The sequence below is a fragment of the Sparus aurata genome, chromosome 8 (genome assembly GCF_900880675.1).
Source record: "Sparus aurata chromosome 8, fSpaAur1.1, whole genome shotgun sequence".
Classification (NCBI taxonomy): domain Eukaryota; kingdom Metazoa; phylum Chordata; class Actinopteri; order Spariformes; family Sparidae; genus Sparus; species Sparus aurata.
The window spans coordinates 16,956,559-16,979,247 of NC_044194.1; the positions used below are offsets into that span (position 1 = coordinate 16,956,559).

General features: G+C 40.0%; 2 protein-coding genes across 3 annotated transcripts; both read right to left on the minus strand.

The window, feature by feature from the left end:
- Window positions 1-401: 401 nt before the first annotated feature.
- Window positions 402-4,866, minus strand: szl (sizzled). The gene is made up of 4 exons (XM_030424772.1): window positions 1,799-4,866; window positions 1,451-1,617; window positions 1,221-1,313; window positions 402-1,112 (listed from the first exon to the last, which is right to left on the minus strand). Exons 1-4 carry the CDS (start codon window positions 2,077-2,079, stop codon window positions 802-804), a joined length of 852 nt encoding a protein of 283 aa, XP_030280632.1. The 5' UTR covers window positions 2,080-4,866; the 3' UTR covers window positions 402-801.
- Window positions 4,867-5,515: 649 nt separating this feature from the next.
- On the minus strand, window positions 5,516-18,977 carry mov10l1 (Mov10 like RNA helicase 1). Of its 2 annotated transcripts, none has more exons than XM_030424770.1 (27): window positions 18,714-18,977; window positions 18,343-18,441; window positions 18,050-18,237; window positions 17,668-17,827; window positions 17,259-17,371; window positions 16,842-17,029; window positions 16,458-16,598; window positions 15,936-16,211; window positions 15,499-15,696; window positions 14,954-15,068; window positions 14,103-14,280; window positions 13,928-13,998; window positions 13,743-13,834; window positions 13,577-13,632; window positions 12,911-13,005; window positions 12,757-12,829; window positions 12,488-12,669; window positions 11,420-11,566; window positions 11,032-11,153; window positions 10,676-10,775; window positions 10,162-10,308; window positions 7,910-8,083; window positions 7,538-7,687; window positions 7,187-7,294; window positions 6,367-6,507; window positions 6,172-6,263; window positions 5,516-5,882 (listed from the first exon to the last, which is right to left on the minus strand). In XM_030424770.1, the coding sequence occupies exons 2-27, from the start codon at window positions 18,437-18,439 to the stop codon at window positions 5,855-5,857; spliced, it is 3,432 nt and encodes a 1,143-aa protein (XP_030280630.1). In that variant the 5' UTR covers window positions 18,440-18,441; window positions 18,714-18,977; the 3' UTR covers window positions 5,516-5,854. The 2 variants fall into 2 exon arrangements, with proteins under 2 accessions (XP_030280630.1, XP_030280631.1); XM_030424771.1 differs by having other exon boundaries at window positions 18,343-18,452.
- Between the last annotated feature and the right edge of the window lie 3,712 nt (window positions 18,978-22,689).

The following is a 22,689-nucleotide window of genomic DNA, read 5'->3' on the forward strand; positions in this document are numbered from 1 at the left end:
ATGTAAAGTGAGTGATTTATCTTGTCATTAGTGCTACATAGTATGGTCCATACCATAGGCCATCCACAATCATGAGTCATTTTAAGCGGCTTCAAGTCTTATCCAGAGTTACTTTACACATTAGTGAAAGGCCAATTTGTAAATGCAAAGAACTTTTTTTTTTTACATTTTCAGAGAAAACTGAAATTATTTTTTACCCTTCGATACGTTACGTCCACGAGAGGACATGGGACCACCGTGGTGAATCAGAGCTCTGCATCTCTCTTATTGTGCCACCTTGTGGTGAAATGAGTGACAACAGAGGAGGATCTATTCATTACTCTTGCCTTTTGCTGTATAAATAATTTATGTTTGCCAGCATACCTGACGTGTCAAAGTACACAAATACTCAGCCCGTCGAATTCCACAGAACAAATATTTTATTGTCATCTTTTTCCACAGTACATGAACATAAAACAGATGTCATAAATACGCCATAGAAAATATAATCTACAATCCATTTACATTTAATAATATTATTTACAAGTTTGAGTGCATTCTATAACAGTGTGCTGTCAGAGCAGGGACATGATGAGGTTAGTGAGCTTTTGAGGGAGGCAAAGGGTATTGTTGCCTGAGTCCAGGTCTGTTCTCATATCAATTTCTGTTGAGCTTATTCTCACTAACACCCAATGCCAAATAGAAGTCTCCATCTCAAAGTTGCCCCCTGATTTTGTCATAAATCATGTGTTTTAGGTGCTGAAATCAATTCTACACTTCAAACACAGATTCAGAGCTCCATTTTTTACAATATCAGTCTTTTCAACATCTGTGGTGTTTCCACTTACGAGTGGCCACAGCGATGTTTGCGTCTTTTTTGTGCCAAGGAAAGAGACGAGAGATAGTGAGGGTGCCATCGGGCTGCACGGAACCAGTCAGCACGTAAAGCTGCGAGCGTCCAGGACGCACAAGGACATTGGCACATCGAGTATTGATAAGCATCCACTGCTGGAGTAGGTGCTGGGTGTCATAAGGCAGCAGAGGTCCCTGGCGGACAAACTCCACCCGGCCCTCAACCTCAAACTCTGGCTCTCCCATGAGAAGGCGACGGCGATGGAGTTTGGCAGTTACAGCTGTGGAGGAGAGTAAACAAAATTAATTATCTTGTCTGGAAAATGAAAAACAACTATGAGTAAATATACAACAAACACAGCTTACTGAGACAATTCGTAAAAACTTACCAAAGTCATGCTGGCAAAAAGCATCCATGACTGTTTTCATTGCAGGAGCCTCCTCCACAGAGGGACAGTTTTGACAGGCGGCTTTGGGCAAGTCTGTGATAACAAATAATACATAATTTAATAAGTCTGCAGGGCATATACAGTAATTAAACGAAAATCTAAAAAATAAAGCACTTGGTAGTGCATTTATTGTAAAACAAACTAACAATTAATGAGTGGTCTCTACATACCTTTGGCAAAGTGGCCGAATTTCACGTGGGGAGAAAGGCACATGTCTTCCTCGGCAGGAAAGCGGTCACAATCGAGAGCCTCTGGCCATGGGTGACCCTGACAGGCAAGTACCGGGGCACAGCTGTCCCTCACTGCCACACACAGACTACGGCATGGCTGGATAAATCTAAAGAAAAGAAAGATAAAATGTTAAACAATGCACACAAAAATTACAGCAATGATGAAAACAAAAAACAAACTGTTAATAACAGAATAATAAAATCAGATTTGTAAAGGAGTAGGTATTACTCAGAAAATAAACAACAAAGATAAAAAAAGAAAAACAAAGAAATGTCAAATGTTCTTACGTGTCAAGACAGACGGGGGCAATGAGGGAGCAGAGGAAGGCCTGAGCTTGAGGGTGGCAGCCTGTCTGCAGCAGGGGCTTCCAGTCCTCCGAACGTGGCACCACCTCGCCTTCCAGGTTGCTGTGACCCAAGAAGTTGGGTAACCGCATCTCAGAATAACCAACATCTTTGCAGACCTTCATCTGGTTCGGGATAGTGACGCAACGAGTGGATTGGCCTATGTCAAATGCCATTAAAGGGCATGACATAGCCAGGACAGCCAAGATGAAGAAGAGAGCCATGCTGAAGGATTCGCAAAATCCAGGGTCCACAAGGTAGAAAGTTGAGCTTTAACTGGGGCTGCTTGTTGTCAGAAGTCTCTGCTGTCCTTGAATGGCTTTGCAGCAGCAGCTGCCTGCTTTATATACAGCAAGGTCAGCCGGCCCCATCAGTCTGTAAGTCTGTTATCAACTACCTATCAAAGACGCAGAGACGATGTGTTTGGAGACAACGACTTGTTTTGTGGTGAGTGCAGACAGAGAGGGGGCAGTAAGCAGATGGAGGGTGTGTTTGAGAGGGAGTAGGGAGGGGGACAATGGGCAATCACAACCCAGCTTTCACTGAGTGAAGCTCCAGAAGGTTGAAGTCTACTTCACTTGCTTTTAGAGACCCGGGAGGTAAGAAAAAATAATGTGAACACCTCAGGGGAAACTTCTGAACTAACTCTTCAAAGTATACGATCGCTGACAAGTACTGATACTTGCCACACAATCTTAAGTGTTTGAATTACAGACACATTTACCTCAGAAAAGAATGATGTGTTTGTTATTTTCCTCACTCTACTATATTATATCGACATTAAGCACAAGTAAGAAACAAAATGCCAGTTTTTGCATTGGCAGATGCGTTAAAAAAAAAGAAGAAAAAAAATCCTATAAAAGAGGTTTTGCAAAGTAACAAACTGCTTCTTTAAAAGTCCCTTTAGAAAGAAATCAGAGGTTTTAGTAGACAGACAGTCTCCTTCATATTGCTAGTCTCTTTCATGTGTTCCTGCTTCCTAATTGGAGGGTTTCATCTGTAGAGCCTCCAGTTCTCATTAGCAAAGCAGCGTCTCTTCTGGCTCACCTGGCTTTGATCTGCCAATAACACAAACTCAGATCCCACATGCAGAATACTATTAGACTGCCTCTTTTGCTCATCGGTTTGATGCGTCATCAGCTACCGTGCATGGCACTCACATGAAAACATGCAGACCTGTGTTATACAGTGAATTATTTCATGCAATTTCAGTGTGATGCTGCGGACATTTTCCCTTTTCGAGGGACTTGGACAGACAAAATTTGATGACAATCAAAACCTTCTATTTTAAGACAATATATCTAAATCAATATCTTATTTGTATGGTAATGAGTACCATAAATTACCAGAGCAACAGGCAACATCTGCGGTCTGGCAGACGCATAAACACTCTGTCATAACCTGCTAACATCCTATTCAAGACACAAGAGATCTCGTCCTGAGATGCAGACCAGGGGCACAGACATAAGTGCTAATTTGTCTCGTTCTCTCCGTCTGATGTATACAAGCCTCTTAAATTAACAATAGAACTACATTACAGCATCATCGGATTTGTTTGGATGTCGTCTGTCTCCAGATTTAGATGCGTATCTGGGGTTGATGCCTGTGGGCCTTTTGAGGACTTTCCCCTCATGAATCAGAGGGCTCTATTCCACCCAGACTGTCATGGTCATTGTGGCTTCAGGCATGCCAAAGTAAAGCCAATTCAGATTGGCCACGGTCCCATTTCTGTGCCTGTATTTCAGCCCTGTCTGCAGTAAGGACAACACTCCCGCAGCCAAGCCAGAGCTGTCCATCGGCCCCCGCTTAGCCAACTTTTACAGCTTGATCTGATGAGTGGAGGCTGGTTCCAGTTCGGGTAGACGAGTACAGCCCGTAAGAGGGGTCTAACTGGGCAATTAGAGTCACAGACCAATTTGAGAGAACAATAGATCCACACATTTAACAAGCTCCCCCTGCCAGGAGCCCAGCAGGGGTCTGTTGTTGGGCCTAATGGCTGCCCTGTAGACACTGTGTCTGTCTTGTTAATGTGTTGCTTGCCCCTGCCTCAGTTAATGAGAAGGTGATAGAATATGAGCTGACTGGTTGGGCACCTGTCTGTCAAACACAGCTCCAGCAGACAATCTAGCAGAGACAGTACTTGGTTTTCTTTAACTAACAGTGAGATTATTTAAAAACATTAAAATTTAGTTTTAGATGTTAAACCCAAAACAAAAAATAATCCTGTAAGACAGAAAGCAAAACTACTACATCTCGCTGTACACTGAACCAAAAATATGACCCTTTTAACAGGCTCAAAGTCAACATATTCACTTGGTTAAGGCATTAGCTTCCTTGCTAGTGCACATAACACAACATTTATTTGGGGGTAAATATCTGGCCAAATCACCCTATCAATACTCTATTCTACAGGTGCAAAGTCAATATTTTCACTAGATATAGCAATCATCTTTCCTTGTGCACATAAGGTCAAATTTGTTTCTCTTTAATTTGCTAGAAAAATATCTGCCATTTTTACTATCACTGTCAAGCAGGTTTTCACTCCATGCAAGACATTACCATTCACATGTTTTTACTTTGATAATTCTAAATTAAAAGAACTAGGTTGTAAAGTAATGCAAATAGTAATGTCTTATTTTGCAGTATTTACACTGATGTCTGTGATTTCAGGGAGGATTCACCGTAATATTACAATTCCTGTTTTGTCTACGAGACAGCACAGCTTGAATTTGAGAGCATGTCTTCCCTCTTGAAAGTAGAGTATGTATGTGGCGTAATCATCTAAAGACAAATCTCAATGCTGTTTCATAGATATTAAATATCTAAACAACTACCACTCCGGCACTCCATGGTAATTTAACTGGGATGTGAGGGGACCGTCTAAGGTTCAAAAGGTATTAATTCTAAATTAAAATAAAGCTAATGTAAATGGGGTTATTCCAAAATTTCTATGAGCAACCAGTGTCATCTGAAGAACTTGTCAACTCAAGTCTTTTTGACACTCGGCTAAGAAGTTGTCACTTATTTTAATCGCACAAAATAAATTTCTATTTGGGGTATTTTCCCTCCACAGTATAGTCTACTTTCTGAGAGTGGGACAGCAGATCAAACACCTGAGACATACATCAAAGACAGAGGCGTGTTCAGAAAGGAAAGGAGGGGGGACTGGGTGTCTGAGCTGGCTTCCACTGCAACAACGAACTCAGATAAAAGCTGTCTCCTCCCTGCACATATGAGACTCATTGACTTAAGAGATTGAAGCCCCATTTGCCTCTTTTCTCTTACCCCTACCCCCCACCCCTCCTCTCCATCCTGCTGGGCTCCAGTAGGACTGACAGTCCCCTTGCAGACTGTCAGTAGCACTCAATTGTCACATCCAGTCTCCGGGGCTTGTGGGCAGACGCTGCCACGCCGAGGTGAACAGACAATTTGCCCCGAGAAGCTACAGACATCTGTAGATCCATCAAGTATCCTAAACCAGGGTTACTCACTCAACATAAAAGTTGAAATGTTGTCTTCCGATTTAGTGGTTTCAACAAAGAGTTAATACTAAAGCACTGCTGTTAAAAATAAGGTCAATGCCATTCAAATCATTTTAGTATTATTGTGCAGCCTTGGCAGATGAACACAGCGGAGCTGCTATGACGCAAGTCACGATAATTTACCAATAATCTGTGACAGTTTAATTGAAAAATCTTATGCACAGTCAAGCACATCATCTTAATAATCACAGGACACAGAAATAATTGTGCAGTGTACATGAGCATCATCTCTATTTCTATCCCAGAGTGGAACTGTATTTAGCTTTCACAGAAACATGACATTTTCCTTTTTCAACCCAATTAAGATGTAACACTGATCTAGACAGCTAAAGCTCACTATACAAAGAGTCAATACAGAGAAGCCAAGGAAATGTAAAGAGGAAAAAAAACTGAGAGCATGATTACAGTCAGGTTGAGGGAGCAGAGGTATACCTTCAACGACTACATCATCCTCGTATTATGCACTCTTTTTCTCCTCTGCAACACTGTGGAAGAAAAGTAGAGAAATTAGCAGTGATTTTTAGCTTCTTTTGTGCACTTTCAGTCACATTAATTGATAAAATATAACGCAGTATAATGTAGTAGTACAGTATCATCACAAATTGTGATCTTAATGCTAAAATATGTGATTGAATGAACACCTCTATGGCACTGTCAAGAAACCTGAAGATAACAGACATCAAAAAGTAGCAAATATCACAGAACAGTCGTGCTTGATTGCATTAGATTGTAGGTGTACCAAAGCTAATACTACCAAAGAATCAGTTTACGTACATCTGAGAGTCTCTCAGGGATGGAGGGGGGTCGCAGCCCAGATATGCCCCGTTGATGAAACAATACTGCAGTAGAACCCTGAAGCATGGATCCTGGGAGGAAAGTCAAGTCTTTAAAATAAGGCTGGGTATATGCTATGCCAACAAAAGCACACTTTATAAAATCCAAGATGAAATAAAATGCTTAGTCACTCACCCTGATGAGAATGTGGGGGTTTCCAACAATTATGAGAAGGGCTTTGGGACGAGTGACAGCGACATTGAAGCGTTTGGGGTTGGACAGAAAGCCGAGCACATTCTGCAAATCATCACTCTCCAGTGATTCATTAGAGCGCACCTATAATATAAGAAGTTACTTAAGTTAACCGAGTCATCACCAAAATATGGAATAAAACATGGGAAGGTTATAACCGATGATTGTATTCAACATACTATGACGTTTTCTGCTTTTTCAGTAAATATAAAAACAAAAAAAATGCCATGTCTTAACTTTAGTAAAGATGATATGTTGGGGCTTTTATTTCTTTATTACAGTAATTTTGTTATCACTGAATTACAAAAAATACATATACAGTACTGAATACATTATTGTAAAATAAGCTACAAAAGATTGCTCTGGTGAAAATCTAGTTGCAATCTAAAGAAAGAAAAGGAAAAAAGTAGTATATATGTTTATGTCGGTCTTTACCTGAGCAGTCACCAGATCCCAGCCTTATATAACATCTTTTATACTATTTGAAGAGGAAAAAAGAGCATACCGACAAAAGATGCTGAAACAAAAGACTGGGATGCTCTATAAGGCTTAAGTCATTAAATTTATCAAACTTTGACATTGATGTACCACAGAGTGGCGCTAAAAACTCAACATCGTCAGCAGCTGCTGAATTGCGAAACAAATTCCTTGGTTCACAACAAAAAGAAAGAAGTTGCTGTTTAAAATCAAACAATGGACCTCTCATTTAGAAAAAAATGTGTATACTGATGTTTGTAAATTCTAGTACCCAAATTCAGTTTACCGTAGACAAGATGATGACCAGGAACTCTTGTCCTTGGAACTCTTCCACAGAGCCCACTTTGATGTCGGACAGGCCCACCTTACCCAGCAGCACTCGAATCTTCTCACACTGATGAGAAAATAGAAAACAGCCGGCCAGGCAACAGAACTGGCTACACTACTGGGTAACCATATGCATAGTAACTTAACACACTCAGAGGGCATTTACGCTCCTTTCAGCTGAATGTGAAATGACACAGTTGACTCTACCAAGATGGAAAAAGAAAGGAGCTCTCATAAGTTTGAAAGCTTTGTAATGAGCACTTATATCAAAAAGCCCCAAAAACAGAACTGATAAACTGTGCAGTCTTACTTGTTTCTTGTATGGAGCAATGATGCCGATGTCCGAGACATCCACAGGGTTATAGAGCTTCTTGGCGAGCTGGCAACAGTATAGCATGACCTGTACAGCCTCCACTGGGTTGAACCATGACGGGTTGTTACCTTCCCTCATTTCTGTACCCTAGACCAGACCAAAATTTATTGACTAAATATGTAAGCTGAATATAACTTGAACATAATTAGCCTGACAAATATTTTATTTTTCAGACATATGTAAAACACTGGTAGCTTAGTGTGTAGATGCATATCAACATTTATGATCCAGATTTTAGGCCAAAGTAGAGTCCAAAGTAGAACAGAATTAGCAAGTGTGTAGCCATATTTCTCTCTAAAGACCACTCACCCTGACTCCATGGTGCAGGAGTGGGAAGCCTTTTTTGGGCAGGGTTTTCCACTGGCAGAGAGACTCTACTATGGCCTTGGAGGCTTTAAAACACAGTTCACCCTGGTAGAAGAGCTTGGAGGGCAGCGTGAGCAAGGCCTCATGAGAACGATAGTTGTAGATCAGCTTGGTCACCTGTAGTGGTAAGAGAACAGCTTTAATAACCCTTACACATACAGTGCACACTCTTTAAAGATGTCTCTTTTGTGCTAACATTACACTGGCACCTAATAAGTATAAACAATAGCAGTGAAATAACATTTTTGAGAGGAAATAAATATGCTACAAATGGCACCAGTGACGTGTAGCATAGTATCTGCGAAGCATGCGAAATATTTTAATTCTCTTGATGCCTTAAAATAGGTATAAACTAGGGGTGGAACGGTTCACAAAATCCACGGTTCGGTTCATATCACAGTTTTGTGGTCACGGTTTTCGGTTTGGTTCGGTATACGCTGATCGTTAGGAAAATTAATTATGTTTTGTATAGACAGGTTAAAACTGAATGAATGAAGCAGTCTCACATTTGATACATCATTGTGACAGTCTTAGGTTAAAAGTAGGTAAGATTCTGGCATTGCAAGAGAGGTGATATTGCTAGTTCCAACATGCTTTTCATTTATTTGGCAAAGAAAGTTATCTTTAACAAATGCCAAGAACAAATAGTTATTCACTGTCATTAATGTAATGTAATAGGCAGTCACAGTCAGGAAACGTTCAGTGGCCCTGGAGTAGAGCTGGTAAATACGGTTCCTTTTAAGGATTCTAGTCATTATGAGTCACTTACTAAATTGAACCGGGTTTTGCGAGTCAGTATTGCCTAATCACCATAGAAACTCAGTCCTAGCCCATTGTCCCTTAACCACCAATGTAGGAAAAAGCACAATGCAATCAAACATTATATACATGGTTGGAAAAATAAACAGGGTCTCTGCAGGTTTGAACAAGTCAAATTTAAGACTTTTTAAGACCTTTTTGAACTAAATTTATGACCTACACGAAGTACGAAAAAGTAAGGAAAAATGCGGTCCCAGAATTGCTATAAACAAATAACCACATTTATTGCCATTCACAGAGCAGCTCAAACAATGAAGAATGGAGTGAATGAGTGTGTGTCAGGGTTATTATAGTTTTAACATTTTCATTAGTTTTTATTTTAATTTAGTTTTTCAGTTTGTTTTTTCATTTTAGTTTAGTTTCAATTAGTTTAACAAGTGATCTAAGTAGTTTAAGTATAGTTTTTATCAAGGAATTTAATTTGAGTTAACTATAATAACCCACACACACACACACACACACACACAGTGTTCAAAATCGAATGCACCTCCAGATGACTGTGAATCTTAACACATTTCCTCCAAACAAACAACCAAAAAAAAAAAGGCGATGACGGAAGCGGTTAATGAACGTACATATTTAAGACCCAACTAAATGTAATTTAAGACTTATGTGCAAAATATGAACGTATTTAAGACTTTTTAAGGCCTAAAATTGAGATTGTCAAATTTAAGACTTTTTAAGACTCAGCGGATACCCTGAATAAAAGAGATACTAAAATAAAATAAAACCAAATAAAAAAAATTAATAATAGAGTACTGAGGTAGGAATGGTGTAAATGGATAAAGTTCCCAAATAGAGATAATAGCCTCCTTACAATATACTTCTTAATATCTATATATATAATATTTATATATACAATTATTTTATTTTGCAAAGATCGATCGACATAATTTCATTTTATTATGCTACATCTATACACCAAACCTACAGTATCCTAGGCTACCTGCAGAACATTGTGTAACATTATGTTATTTCAGAAGTGGAAGAATGGCTTCTGTTGTACAATGACAAGGATGTGCTTTTCACGCTGACTGGAGGAAGTCTAACCCAGAGATTTCACTCGCTCGTCTGCTACTCATTCAGAACGTAGCCGGCTGTTTGCGCTATCCTGCTCTGACTCAACTTGCGGTGCTGGAAACACTTCTTCTTGTTTACTGGTGGTTGGCATCCAGCTCAGTACCGCCACCTGCTGCTTTGGAGTGTACACACTTCACCTCGCTAGTAAATGAGGAAAAGAAGTTGCGCCTGCCTATGAACCGAACGGTACACACGCGCCCCGAACCGTGACAAGTGTACCGAACGGGACAGATTTTTTTTATGAACCGTTCCACCCCTAGTATAAACACTACAGATTTTGAATGCAGTGCACAAACCAGCTTAGGGTTGTATCCCCAGTCATGTCTGGAATACAGTGGGTTGGCCATCAGCCTCTCCAACAAAGACACCCCCAGGCCAAAGGCAGCAGCCAGCTTGGATTTCACTACTGGACCTAACTGACATGGATCTCCAGCCAACACTATCTAAGCAGGCGAGGGGGAAAAAAAGCCATTAATGAACAACCCTCAGGCAAGTGTATCAACAATCAACAGAGCTCATTGTTTTCTGTTTTTTATTCCTTAAAAGTACAACAGAACCTTTTTAAGAAGAATTCTCGAACTAATTCACTTGGCATACAAAATGATGTGGGAGGATAGATAAACAGATAACCTGGAAATAAATGCTGCAAGTATGAGGTATGCCAAAGCTGAGGATAACAAAAAAAACTATTTAAATAAAAGACTGAATTACATCAAGTACCGACATGTGACATGCATGCGCGCAAGATATGAAAACTCAACAGAGCTTTTAAGGTCTTAATTTAGTCAGTGCATGAGTGTTTGTACTGACCTGTCCGTCTTTTTCTGATATAAGACTTATGGGGATCAAGGACTCTGGTTCTGTAGCCTGTCCGGCTTCATCCAAAAACACATGGGTAAAATGTCCCACTCTGAGGAAAAACAAAACCACAGTTGGTAAACTGAGTGAGAGTGAGAGTGAGAGAAAGAGAAAGAGACAGAGAGACAGAGAGAGAGAGAGAGAGAGAGAGAGAGACAGAGACAGAGACAGAGAGAGAGAGAGAGAGAGAGAGAGAGAGAGAGAGAGAGAGAGAGAGAGAGAGAGAGAGAGAGAGAGACAGAGAGAGAGGTCAAAAGCTGTTCACTTCAAGTTTCCAAACCACATTAAACCAAAGCCCTGGCCCTTACTGCAGTCGCATATTTTGGAACATCCCAGCACTGGAGCAGGTGCTGACCACAATCCTGTTGAAGCAAGCATGACGGATGTCTTCTCCTGCCCTCGAGTAGAGTCTCAGCACTTCTGGTATGGCCTAAGAAAAAACAGTCACATCAACATGGCATGGAGATTTAGATGATAAAGCAATGTACTAAAAGGGAGATGCCGACAGAGCATGTTCACATCACAACCTCATATATTATTTAAATGGGTACCGGCCAACCTTGTGGAAAATGGTGATGGCATCTGTACAGAGCTTACTGCACACTTGAGAATACATATTGTCCCTTGATCATACACACATGGCGTCTGTTGCCAAAACACTGCAGTTAATTTCTGTTCCCTGATGCTGTGCAGTACCTCTTCCTGCCTACAGGATGCATTCACACGGGCCAAGCTTGCAGAATGCAGGAAGCCACTGTGATGCAGGCGGACGCAGATGAGGTCAGCAGCACTGTTGGAGGGAGTACAAACGAGTATGCGACTGCTGGGCACAAAGTGGTAAACCTGGAGGTGGAAAAACTTGAAGTGACTATGAAGTCACACAAGCAGGGAACCAGAAGTGGAGAATGCTTTGTAGGCATAATACTCGTAATGGCACAACCAATACATTGCAAATGTAAGTTATGGATAAGTTTTCAATAAATACCAGTGTTTACAGATGTTTTTTGTTATTGGTCCAATTACTGGGGCCAAAGACACAATACTGATACATAAATGACAGTCAGTGCGTTTACATGCACAAATTAGTCGGATTACAGCCATAGTTCGACTATGCTACTCAACCAGACTGCAATTATCCGAGTATATATGCCGGTGAGAAAATCGGATTATTGGGCCGGAGCATGTCATACCCCAGTACACTAGGTGGCGCTGTACCCATTTCAACTAGTGGTAACAGAGCCACCTCCGGCTGACATCATTACGTCACCAGCTGCCTCGGCATTCAAGAAAGATGGCGTACGAAGAGCGAGACAAAGTTACATCTTTGTACATTTCGTATATGCTGTACATGATAATTACACAAACTAGGTGCACAATGGCACCTTTCTTGCAGTCATTTTGGAGGAAAGACGCTGCCGCCGCCGCCGCCGTCCATCTACTTCCGACTCATGGCCCCGGGGAACAAAAATCTCACGCCTGCTCAGAACGCAAAATCCAATCCGATGGAACGTATACATGCAGGAGTAATGCAACTATCAGTCGAATAATCTGGGTGCTTTAATTTGACTATTAGAAATCCGATCCGGTCCGATTTTAGTCAGACTAAGGTGTATACATGCATCTATTAGATCCGACCATAGTCGGACTAACAGTAATTCGGTTTTCTTGAGTATCATGTAAACGAGTGTTATAAAAAAAAAAAATCTTCAAAATGAATGCAGTCCCTGATTAGGAATGACATGTGTGTGTTTTAATAGTATGTACCTGTAGTATGGCCTCTATGAGGGTGATGGTCTTTCCTGTGCCTGGCGGTCCAAACAGCACATAGGGAGTGGGCCGACACTCTCCTGCCAGGATCCTCTTCACTGCCTCTCTCTGAGGGGGGTTGAGGTCCGGGTTAAAGAAGTGCCCTTTGCTGGGGATAGGTTTGGATGGTAGGATACCATCTAGAAGCAATTATATGTGATTATTCTCTTTGTTACTTTATGTGTACAGGCAAAGCAAGTACCAAATCAAAAGTCTAATGAGGGTACCTTTAGTCTGTGTGGCCTTTGACTTCATATCGATAGAAATGGTTGACAACTTTCCATTCTCCATGGCTGGAGCCTGATATTAAGATACAATTATATGGACTTAATTACATTGATTTCTTTCTTTTTTTTTTTTTTTTTTTTATAATTCTCTTACCTCATTGTCATTCATTGTTTTGTTTTGGTCCGGCTCCTCTATCCACTCCCCTGTCCACTGAGGGGGCTGAATAGTCACTCTAGTGGGGAAGAGAACTGCGCAACAATGAGAAAATTACAGCAATTTAAATCTAATAAGTATGGTTGGATAGTTTGGTTATATAAGGAAAATGGAATATTTAAGTCATTCCTGGATGCAACACTATTTTCCCTCAGTATGGTCAACAAAAATGATCAGGTATGGTACAAACAGCACCCTCTGGAGCAAATTTTGTGGCATTGTCACTTTGTATTTTTTTTTACTTAAGGATTGTTTTTGAATATACTGCACAATTCTGTTTCATATTTTCTATAATTCCCAAATATACTAGAATAAGGAAATTCTAATTATACATCAACATTCTGTTGTAGAACCAAAAACTATGCATGAAAGGCTTTTTTATTGAGACACTGGCTTTTTTTTTTTTTTTTTTTTTACACCAGTTCTGTGTTTGCAGTGGTGATTTGTCAAGTGATACTTTACCAAACATCTTATATTGAACCCCCAACGAACTGTAATTTACGTTTGATTTCTAGGAATAGTTGGTCTGTATGAAAAACATATTTAAAATGCCAGAAATCCCATCTCTTTAAAGAGTTGAAGCCATTTGAGTAAAACCTCACTTACTATCCACAATCTGTTTTGTCTGGTCAAGTGCACTGTGACACCTTCTCATGGTCAATCTGCAATCAAATACAAGCAATCAAAATAATCATTTTACAAATATGACACATGATTTCCATTTGAAATATAAATGCATTTATGAAATGACAAATGCAAGCTCTTTTCTAACCTGTTGTAAGTGAATTCAATATCAAGTGGCTCTCCAAGGTATCTGTCCTGAAACTCTGAGTTCACTCTCAAACTCACATTCTCATCATGGATCTGTGAGTCAAAACAGAGCATTAGATTAAATCTTAAGTTAAATCCAAAGTTATGTTTGATTATACAGAACATAAATTGATGATATTTCAGTACCTCTGTGACATAACTAACATACTCCATTACCACACCGTTGCTTTGTGGTTTCTTCAGAACTATTCTGTCACCTGAGGAGCAAATTTGTCAGAACTATTTGTGTGTAAAGCAAAAAAAAAAAGAAAACATGAACCTAATCTAACAGTGGTAGAGAAAGACTCCTAAAGCGTCTCACCAATATTGAGACTGGGTCTGCCTTCAGCCAACCCAGGAACTTCTAGGTGCAGATAGCCTGCTCCTTTCCTGAGAAAGGCCCCGCTGATTGTGAATTCCCTCATTTCCCCCTCTGCATGCAGCTCTTCCAGCCAGAGAAGGGCGGAGAAACGTGAATGCATGTTGCATGGTGACAGCACCTAAGCCAGCAGATACAACAGGAGAAGGAAAATGTGATATTTCAGTTGATCCCTAAAGGCCAATTGTATTTTTTCGCTTTCCCTCAGGAGCATAAAGTATGGGCTAAGACACAGAACACCTGCCACTGGATCAGACTTTGTGTCAATCTGTGTCCTTTGAATAAAAGATAGTATTTTAATATCAACATACATCAACTTGCTTGAAGAGACCCAGAGGTTAACTACTTTGTAAGGATGCTCTGAAAGCATACATTCATTGAGGGAAGAAAAAATTGCAATAGAGATGCAATGATTAGTCGATGGAATGAAAATCAAATGCCAACGATTCTGATCATCATAAATTATTTCAGTCATTTTTCAAACAAAAAATGTCAAACATTTGCAGGCTCTTGCTTCTTAAATGATTTCTTTGGTCTGAACAAAGAAGCAATTTGAAGATGTCACTCTGGGTGAGGGAAATTGTATTACCATTTTTCAGAATTTTAAGAAATTTTGTAGACAAAACAATTAGTTGCGATAATATAAGTCAGACCGTTTGATAATGACAATAATCATAAGTTGCAGCCCCAATTTGTACTTCATTATCCAAAGTGCTTTAACAAACCATGAATGAACACATCTAGTGTCCAGGTAGCCCATTATTATTCTGCGTTTTCATCACTAGCATGTTCACCTCTCCTAAGCAGGGCTGAAAGACCAGCACGTCATTTGTCGACTCCACACAGTCTCTGAGAGCCTGGGGCAGTGGGTAGTGTTGCAGGAAGCTTGGCAACCGTCGCTTAGAAAGCCTACAGGTGGGAAAGTCAAACAAGCAATGACTTAAATTATTAATTTTGTATAAAATATCAGTCAAGCAATGACATTAAAAGAAGCGTTATTAATAGCGGCAATAGGGATGAGACTGATAGTTACATTGATATTCTTTATTAAGCTTAGGTTTGTGATTTATGCATTCCTCCAAGTATTCTAATCAATTTTAAACATGACAAACTGACATGACGAATGTATAACATTTTTGGTGACTGTGACAACTGCAAAAAGTCCATTGGAAGCTCCCTGTATTCAAAAAGTTAAAATATTAATTAGGATCTTTCCATTATCAATCCATTAGCAGAACTAAGCCCACAGAGTAAGAGGCAAATACCACAGTAACTGTAAGATGGGTATGGAAAATGTATGCTCTTCCTTAGGCAGCAATGACATCAGTTGTTTTGATACCTTGGGGGGTCTTTTGGAGCAGAAACAGTGACCACATGAGCCGGCATTGCTGAGACTTGGCGCACATCACTGGGACTGTAGGGCACAGACGGCTGCAGCAAATTCCCCTCTTCACTGCCCACTGTGACCTCCAGGCGCCTCCCGATGGTGAAAGTGGAGAAGCGCAGCAACAGCAGTTCAGCACAGCTTCCCAGGCTCCTGAGTAATGTCCCCACGAGGAATTTAGTTGTAGATACAAAAACACAAAGAAGAGCTTCACAGAGACATTCTACACCTCAGCATATTTTGTGTTTTATATGGCTGGACAGCAGGCATAAAAGGGCCTAGTGAAGGTAAAAATGGTCCATTCTACATTGATCTTTTTCATCCATCACTCCTCATACTGCTTCTGCCATTTACACTAGTGCCACTACAAGAGTAGTACAAAAATAACTTACTTTGCTTGGCAGGCTACTACAATAGACAGCCTCTCTCCTGGTAGAATATCCACCTCCCTCTCCTCTCGCCTTACACCAGGAGAATGGATAGTCTCCTTCAGCACCTTGCCATTATCTTCGTCTACTTCTTTTGCATCAGAGCAGTTTTCTTGCAACTGCTGTTGTTTCTGTCTCTGTGGTGCAGACCCTTTGACAATAACCAGGGTGAACTGTTCTTCTGAGTCCCAGCCAGCAAACTCACAGCACTTCAGGGTCTGGGTATCGGAACCTTGATTTCTGTTATGAGAGAAAGATGAAGATTATACAATTAAGTACTCTGTGCTACTGATGAAAATATTGAAATTACATGTACCCAAACACCTAGGATGGCTGGAGTTTTAATAAAGGTTATGGTTAAGACAGGGAAATAACAGCTGCTAATAAAAACTATATTTCAATTTTACAGAGGTTTGAGGCAAGTGCATTTAATGTAGTTTTCCACTTGGAATATAAATGTTGTCTTTCTTCACTTTCGTCACTCACTGTATCCACAACACCAGTTCTCTTTTCTCCCCAATCATCAGTTCCCCGAACTGGCCGTAGTCTGTTACATGCAGATCTCCTTTGTTTTCCAAAAGGCTCTTGAGTTCAGCCTCTGGCTGAGGTTTAGCAGAAACATTTACACTGCAACAGGAATGGCAAAGAAAAACAAAACAAATTACCAGTCTGCATCTGCCACATCAAAACTAGAACCAATACAGAACACCTTGATCTCTTGAAAAGTGTGACTTTAGAAAAGAAAAGAGCCATTTAATCACTATTTTTTGACAACAGATTGGCCAATCATCCTAGGGGAAAAAAAGCATGTCAAACGATAATGAAAATAATCATTAACTGCAGTCCTATAAATATATACTTGACTAATACCTCTGTTGGCATGGCGCTATACACAGGGCCCTCCAAGTGTAGAGGGACTGACTGCTCTCCACCATCACAAGATTGACCAGGTGCCCTGGCAAAGGCTGGTAGTTGGCAGGCAGCAGCAAAGAGTCCAGACTGAAGAACACACTGTCCTCCACCACTCCATTGTTACCATACACACTGGTCACATGCACCTAGGCAGCAGATCATTCAGAGGAGGGATGAGATCAGATTTCTAACCAAACAATATCACTAAATTGGATTAGACAGACATGAATCCGCATTTAAAAATTAACACTTCAGTCAAATTAAGTGTGATGCCTTCTACAAATGCACAAACTTAGTACAGGGAGTACTAAAAAGGGACTGAATCTCAATCATTGAGTATAGCCAAAAACTTAAATGTTGTAGTTATGCAGTTACCTGGTCTAGGCGGCAATAGCGTAAAGGGGCCACAGATTGAGCCTGGGTGGTCCACTGGGTAGGACTGATAGAATATTTTGCTTGGACCCAGTCTCCTTTCATTGGCTCATAACCTAACAAAAAAGAGAGAAAATGCAAAAGTGTGCCGACAGACAGGAAAGTTAACATCAGTCTTCAGCCAAGTGGTAGTAAATACTGGTGTGGCTGTGAATTTGTCTCCCCTCTCTTTGAGGGCTAACAAAACATCATCAGTGAAAATATATGTGGCTGTTATATCAGTCAGAAAGGCTGGACAGTTCTGGGACAGATAGACCACTGAGGAAGTAGAAAATAGAGCAAGTTTATGCAAAGCATCATGGGGTCAAGAGGCTTGCAATTTTGGAGTGTCAAGTACAGTGAGAGCCAGTACCTTCCCAAAGACTGTAGCGTGGGAAGTATGTGGTCTGGTTTATGTAGCCGCCATCTCCATCAAAAGATGTGACTGTGCCAATGAGAGGCCGCAGCTGCATACCGTCAGCTTCTAGGGAGGTTCTTCCTCCATCCTCCCAAGCATCTGCACTCTTCTCTACCTATATAACAGAATCGAATGGTGCATGTCTGATAAAGTTTATCATAATGGCCTTATTTTACCAACTGATTCACTGTAAGGAGAAGGAAAAATAAACAAGTATAGGTTAAATTTACGCATGGGCACACGTCAACTAACATCTGGATCCGGACATTACATTTAAAAAATAATAATAGATATGTCATTTGCAAGTAGATGCAGGAATGAAGAAGACGATTCTCACCCTTAAAGCTTTCCATCCTCCTTGGGCACCATCTCGTACCGCTACGCCGTTTACAAGATCCCCTACTTTCAATGGCGTCCCTCCCAACACCTCTCCACTTGTGAAGTAGATTACATCGTCTATCATGCCATAGTCAAGGCACAGCTGGGTTACCACACTGTCCCGCAGGTGGCGAATGTCCTCCGTGCCTGACCAGCAAAAGAAACCAAAGGCAACATGGCATCAGGCAAATTAAGTAAAGTGAACGCTGTCAAACAAAGACAACTCATTCTTTAAGGGAGTGTTGCATTTACCTGATGCACCGGAGAAAGTGTCTTCTCCATTCACCTCTACTGCTCTCCACAATGGAGAAACCAGCTTAGACAGCATACACCGCACAGCAGTAAGCATATCTGCAAGACAGCTGAAATATTTAGATATCAACACTAAGAAAACGAAACAGAGCATGGCTTTTAAACAAGCATTGTTTAGACGCAGGTTTTTGTGTATTGACTAGTGTTGGCTAATAGGCTGAGGAAACCTTAATAGTTAATTAAAAATTGAAATTCATTTGGTAAGTTTGTCAGCTCACCTAAATCTACAGCGCTGATATTGACATCACGCTAACACGAAAAAAAAACATGCTACTTAGCGTTAAGCTAACATTTGCTAAACGTTAACTTACCTTAGCTAGCTAAAGTTATAGCTTAACGCAAAGGGCGCTGCGTGTCGTTGAGAGCAACGTTGATTGAAAACATCTGGGAAACAAAACAAATGTGAGGTTATTCTCAGATTACCGTCATGAACACAAATGTTAAGCTACAGTTCACGTGTTGGGGCAGAGAAAAGTTTGCTGTTTCAGTCTGTATGCTCTCCTGGTATGTGCGCGGTTGCACTGGGAGGTGCTATGACAACGTTAGTGAACTTGCTAGACTTACATCCCATTAATTCAATGCCATACCGCCAGGTTGCTATTTAGGCGCGCTTGAGACGAGAAAAAAAAAAGAAAAAACTTTAATGTCACTGTCACTTTTACTTTACACTTAAAACATTTGTAAGTGTACTTTATGAATGATCTGCTTTCACTTTCTGTTCACCTTTCATTCAAACGCTGTACTCAAAGGCATGGTCGTGTGAGGGCTAAAATATTGCGTATTTAACATATAGCGTATATGACACCATATAAATTTAATTTGGATTAAATGGCAGTGAATGATGGTATTTAACTGAGATGTGGCATCCAATTTTGAGGGTCGGTTTCAGACACGTATTATTAGGTGCCAAGTCGGATATATACAGGGGTTACCCAGACCTACGATTTTGATGTCGACGTGGACGCTGTTTTGAAGCCGGAAGCTGATAACTCCGATATGCTTTGAACGCATCTTGATGAGCTGTGAGCTGGTTAGTTAGTTATTGGTTATTTGCAACATCTGTGCTTTTAATCCCTAAGGCCAAAAGGAGGTGCTAATGAATAATACCAATAATTAATAACTACACTGCTCATAATCAGTGTCCCATATAGGTATATGGGTGCCTATATGCTTGTGCATGGACATGCAATAAAAGTCAAATGAAATGTGTGGCACTATTTTTAGGGACCAAAAATATTCACAAAGCACAAAATGTTCAAATTCAGATATGTCACAGAATAAACCATCAAGTGAAACACTACAATTTTCCAACATCCCTAACTAATTTTGAGTAGTGTAAATACATCTGTCCTTAACGAATTATCGATTCCTTTAGGATCTGTATTATTTCTGCAAGCAAAATGCAGATTGTACTTTATTCATTTAGGCATTGTATGGGAGGCCATTTTAGTTCATATTGAATAAATTAAATATATATATATATATATATATATATATATATATATTGTGAAATAGATACACATGTGAAAAAATGGGGCAATACATATACACATATACTAAAATATGCATAAGTGAGTCAATAAAGAACATTCTTCAAAGGACAACTTTCATTATTTCAGGGGACTTTTATTTCATAGTTCCACATTAACTTGACCAGGGGGGCCTTTGTCTGTTTTTCCCTTTTCTTTTATTCACTTCTCTTAAAGAACAAATATAAAAATAATCAGCAAATTCACAGTTCAGTTCAAAGTGCAGTATAACCAAGTGGCAAACAAATAATGGATACAAAAAATAGCCTAAATAAAGTAAGATGATAACAATAATACTAATAGTAATAGTAATACAAAAAAAAAATAATTAAGGAGCAGAAGAAAATAAATAAGAAGATGAAACGTGTTAGGGGTTCATGTAAATATACGTAAAAACTTGAGCACAGAAAATGGGAGCACAGTCTTCACTGTAATTGTCTCAACTCCCATTTCTACTTGAAGGGAGGTTTTGAAGCTTCCAAAACCAAAAAGCATTTTCCAGTCAAAGGTCAAAGTTGCACATAATATTACCCAGGATAAATCTTCTGTTCCTGCAGTCAAAGGAAAAATGAACATTAGCAGTCACGTCATCACCTGCAATGTCTGGTGGAAAGCCTATTCTTCCATTTCCCCACCTGTTAATGAAAAATCAGCCAGCTGTTAAAATGACTTGTCACAAGTTAATCACAAGAAACAGAAAACAGAGCTACATTATGAGAAATGAGACTGAAAATCATGTATATGTTATGATCAGAAAGCTGTTGTAGGCAAAACCCAAGTGGACGCCCTTTTGTTGTAAGGAAATAACTGCTACATAAATGAGTTCCTCTTTTGTTGTCACAACAAGCAAAATGTTTAGTGTTTGTGACCCTGTCCACACGCAGTCTGATATGTCTGTATAAATCAGATCGGAAGCATGGGCGAATTCCATACTCACATAAAGTCTTTCTGTTTTGGCCAAGGCAGTTTCATATGATATTCAGTGAGATGATTCGGTATGTATACCATATATACATAGTTTTTAATTGATAACGAGTCTCCATATGGTGTATATCCATTTTGAGAATCCACTGTGACCCCTTTTTGTTTTTCCTACACTTCCTGACTGTCATGCCGTCTGAAATGAATCAGAAACTACAGCTAACCAGCTTGAGACACATTTGAGCATTAAGGCACCATCTGTTTATTCACCAACTGACTCATCTGCCTCTCTCCTACTGCAAATTGACTGCTTTTTTGGCACTTAATGCATCTTTCCATGTCACACATGAGCAGGTAGAACACTGTATTTTGAAGATTTTATCCGTGGAAGGGAAACATCTGCTGCACTCTTATTTTCAGCGTATACTGATGCGCATTCTCACTCTGCCGTCACATTCACGCCTGCCAGGTAGAAGCTGTGAATAAAAGACCAACTATAATGATGAGTCGTCGCTCAGCTGTTGTGACCTGGTGACACGGTGTGAAACGTTCCCTTGACATGATCCTCCTCTCCTTCATACACACTGTCTAAATGAACAACACTTGAAATCTTAATGTCACTCAGTATTATATCAGTGCAGGATCAAGCTTTGACTGACAGACCCTTTGAATATGACGGTGTCTCTGCCAAGTTCATATCCCCGCAGCCCCAACTCTTTTATATCTCAGTATCAGCGCTATATTTCACTTTAGAGTCTCACTGTGCCTACCAGGGTTGTCAAATAGATGGGTGTTTTTCTTTGAGTGATTAATATTAATACCAACGGGGCAAGGGATTCAGAGTACCCACAGATAAATCATTTGAGTGTCTTAAGTTTGCAACTTTAGACTTCAAAATTTATGTCAGGCAATGCTGCCAAGGATGCAACATGCAGTATATCACAGCCTATAAACTTGTCATCGTTTTTTTTTTTTTTCTTCTGGCAGGTTTTCTGCAGATGTTAAGAGCTTGATAAATATTAGGGATGTTTGGCATCTGCTGTGAAATTGCTTGATATAACCGAATGCGATATTGCATTAGATGCATGCATCTAAACAACCTCTCTGTCAGAGTTTGATGTTGAGACTCTTCATCCTCTGTGACGTCTGTTCTTGTCCATTACGACATTCTGTATGTTCAGGGATCCACAAACTACATATTACATACTTTATATGGCATCTGGCCATCTCTCAAATCCTATCATATATTCACAAGTTGTTTAAAAAGACCTTTACTGCTTTCCAGGAAGGATCTGAAAATGCCCTCTATTTGTACACTTAACCTCTTAATTATGTTGTCTGTAAATGTAAACTCCTCTCATTATGGATTTGTTTAAAAGGAATAACTGATTTGGGTACCTTCAGACAACTCCCATTTCTACTATGTTTGCTACTTCAATTTCAGTACAGAATACAAAGATAGATTCTCTATCATACTACAATGATACTCACAACATCCAGTCAAAGGGTTTTGTCCTTCGCAGTGTTTCTAACTGAGCACTGGTGAATATCCAAATACTGTGTTACAAATTTACATGAACAGAGTTCACTTCCTCCATGACAGTGGTACTGATGCAGCTATGGTTTGTATCCAGTTTCTGTTCTTCATTGGATTTATCTGACTGACTCCTCTTGCAGAAAGTAGCCAATGGGAGGCCCTACTCTTTCACTGGTGGGTCCTCAATCCCAACTGGGATGTAAGTTTCCTCCACCAACTGTAGGGCTGCATTATTTAGCCCGTTGTTTCAGCATCAGCATTGCAATTTGTGCATGAGCAGTAGTCACATCACCTGACATG

Excerpts from the sequence above, each read along its gene's own strand:
- szl (XM_030424772.1), bottom strand. The coding sequence starts at position 2,079 with ATGGCTCTCTTCTTCATCTTGGCTGTCCTGGCTATGTCATGCCCTTTA. Across the intron at positions 1,618-1,798 it reads GCCCCCGTCTGTCTTGACAC|ATTTATCCAGCCATGCCGTA; the intron begins GTAAGAACATTT and ends TCTTTTCTTTAG. Across the intron at positions 1,314-1,450 it reads ATTCGGCCACTTTGCCAAAG|ACTTGCCCAAAGCCGCCTGT; the intron begins GTATGTAGAGAC and ends TTGTTATCACAG.
- mov10l1 (XM_030424770.1), bottom strand. The coding sequence starts at position 18,439 with ATGCTTACTGCTGTGCGGTGTATGCTGTCTAAGCTGGTTTCTCCATTG. Across the intron at positions 16,599-16,841 it reads ATAGCGCCATGCCAACAGAG|TGTAAATGTTTCTGCTAAAC; the intron begins GTATTAGTCAAG and ends TTCCTGTTGCAG. Across the intron at positions 6,264-6,366 it reads ACCCCCACATTCTCATCAGG|GATCCATGCTTCAGGGTTCT; the intron begins GTGAGTGACTAA and ends CTTTCCTCCCAG.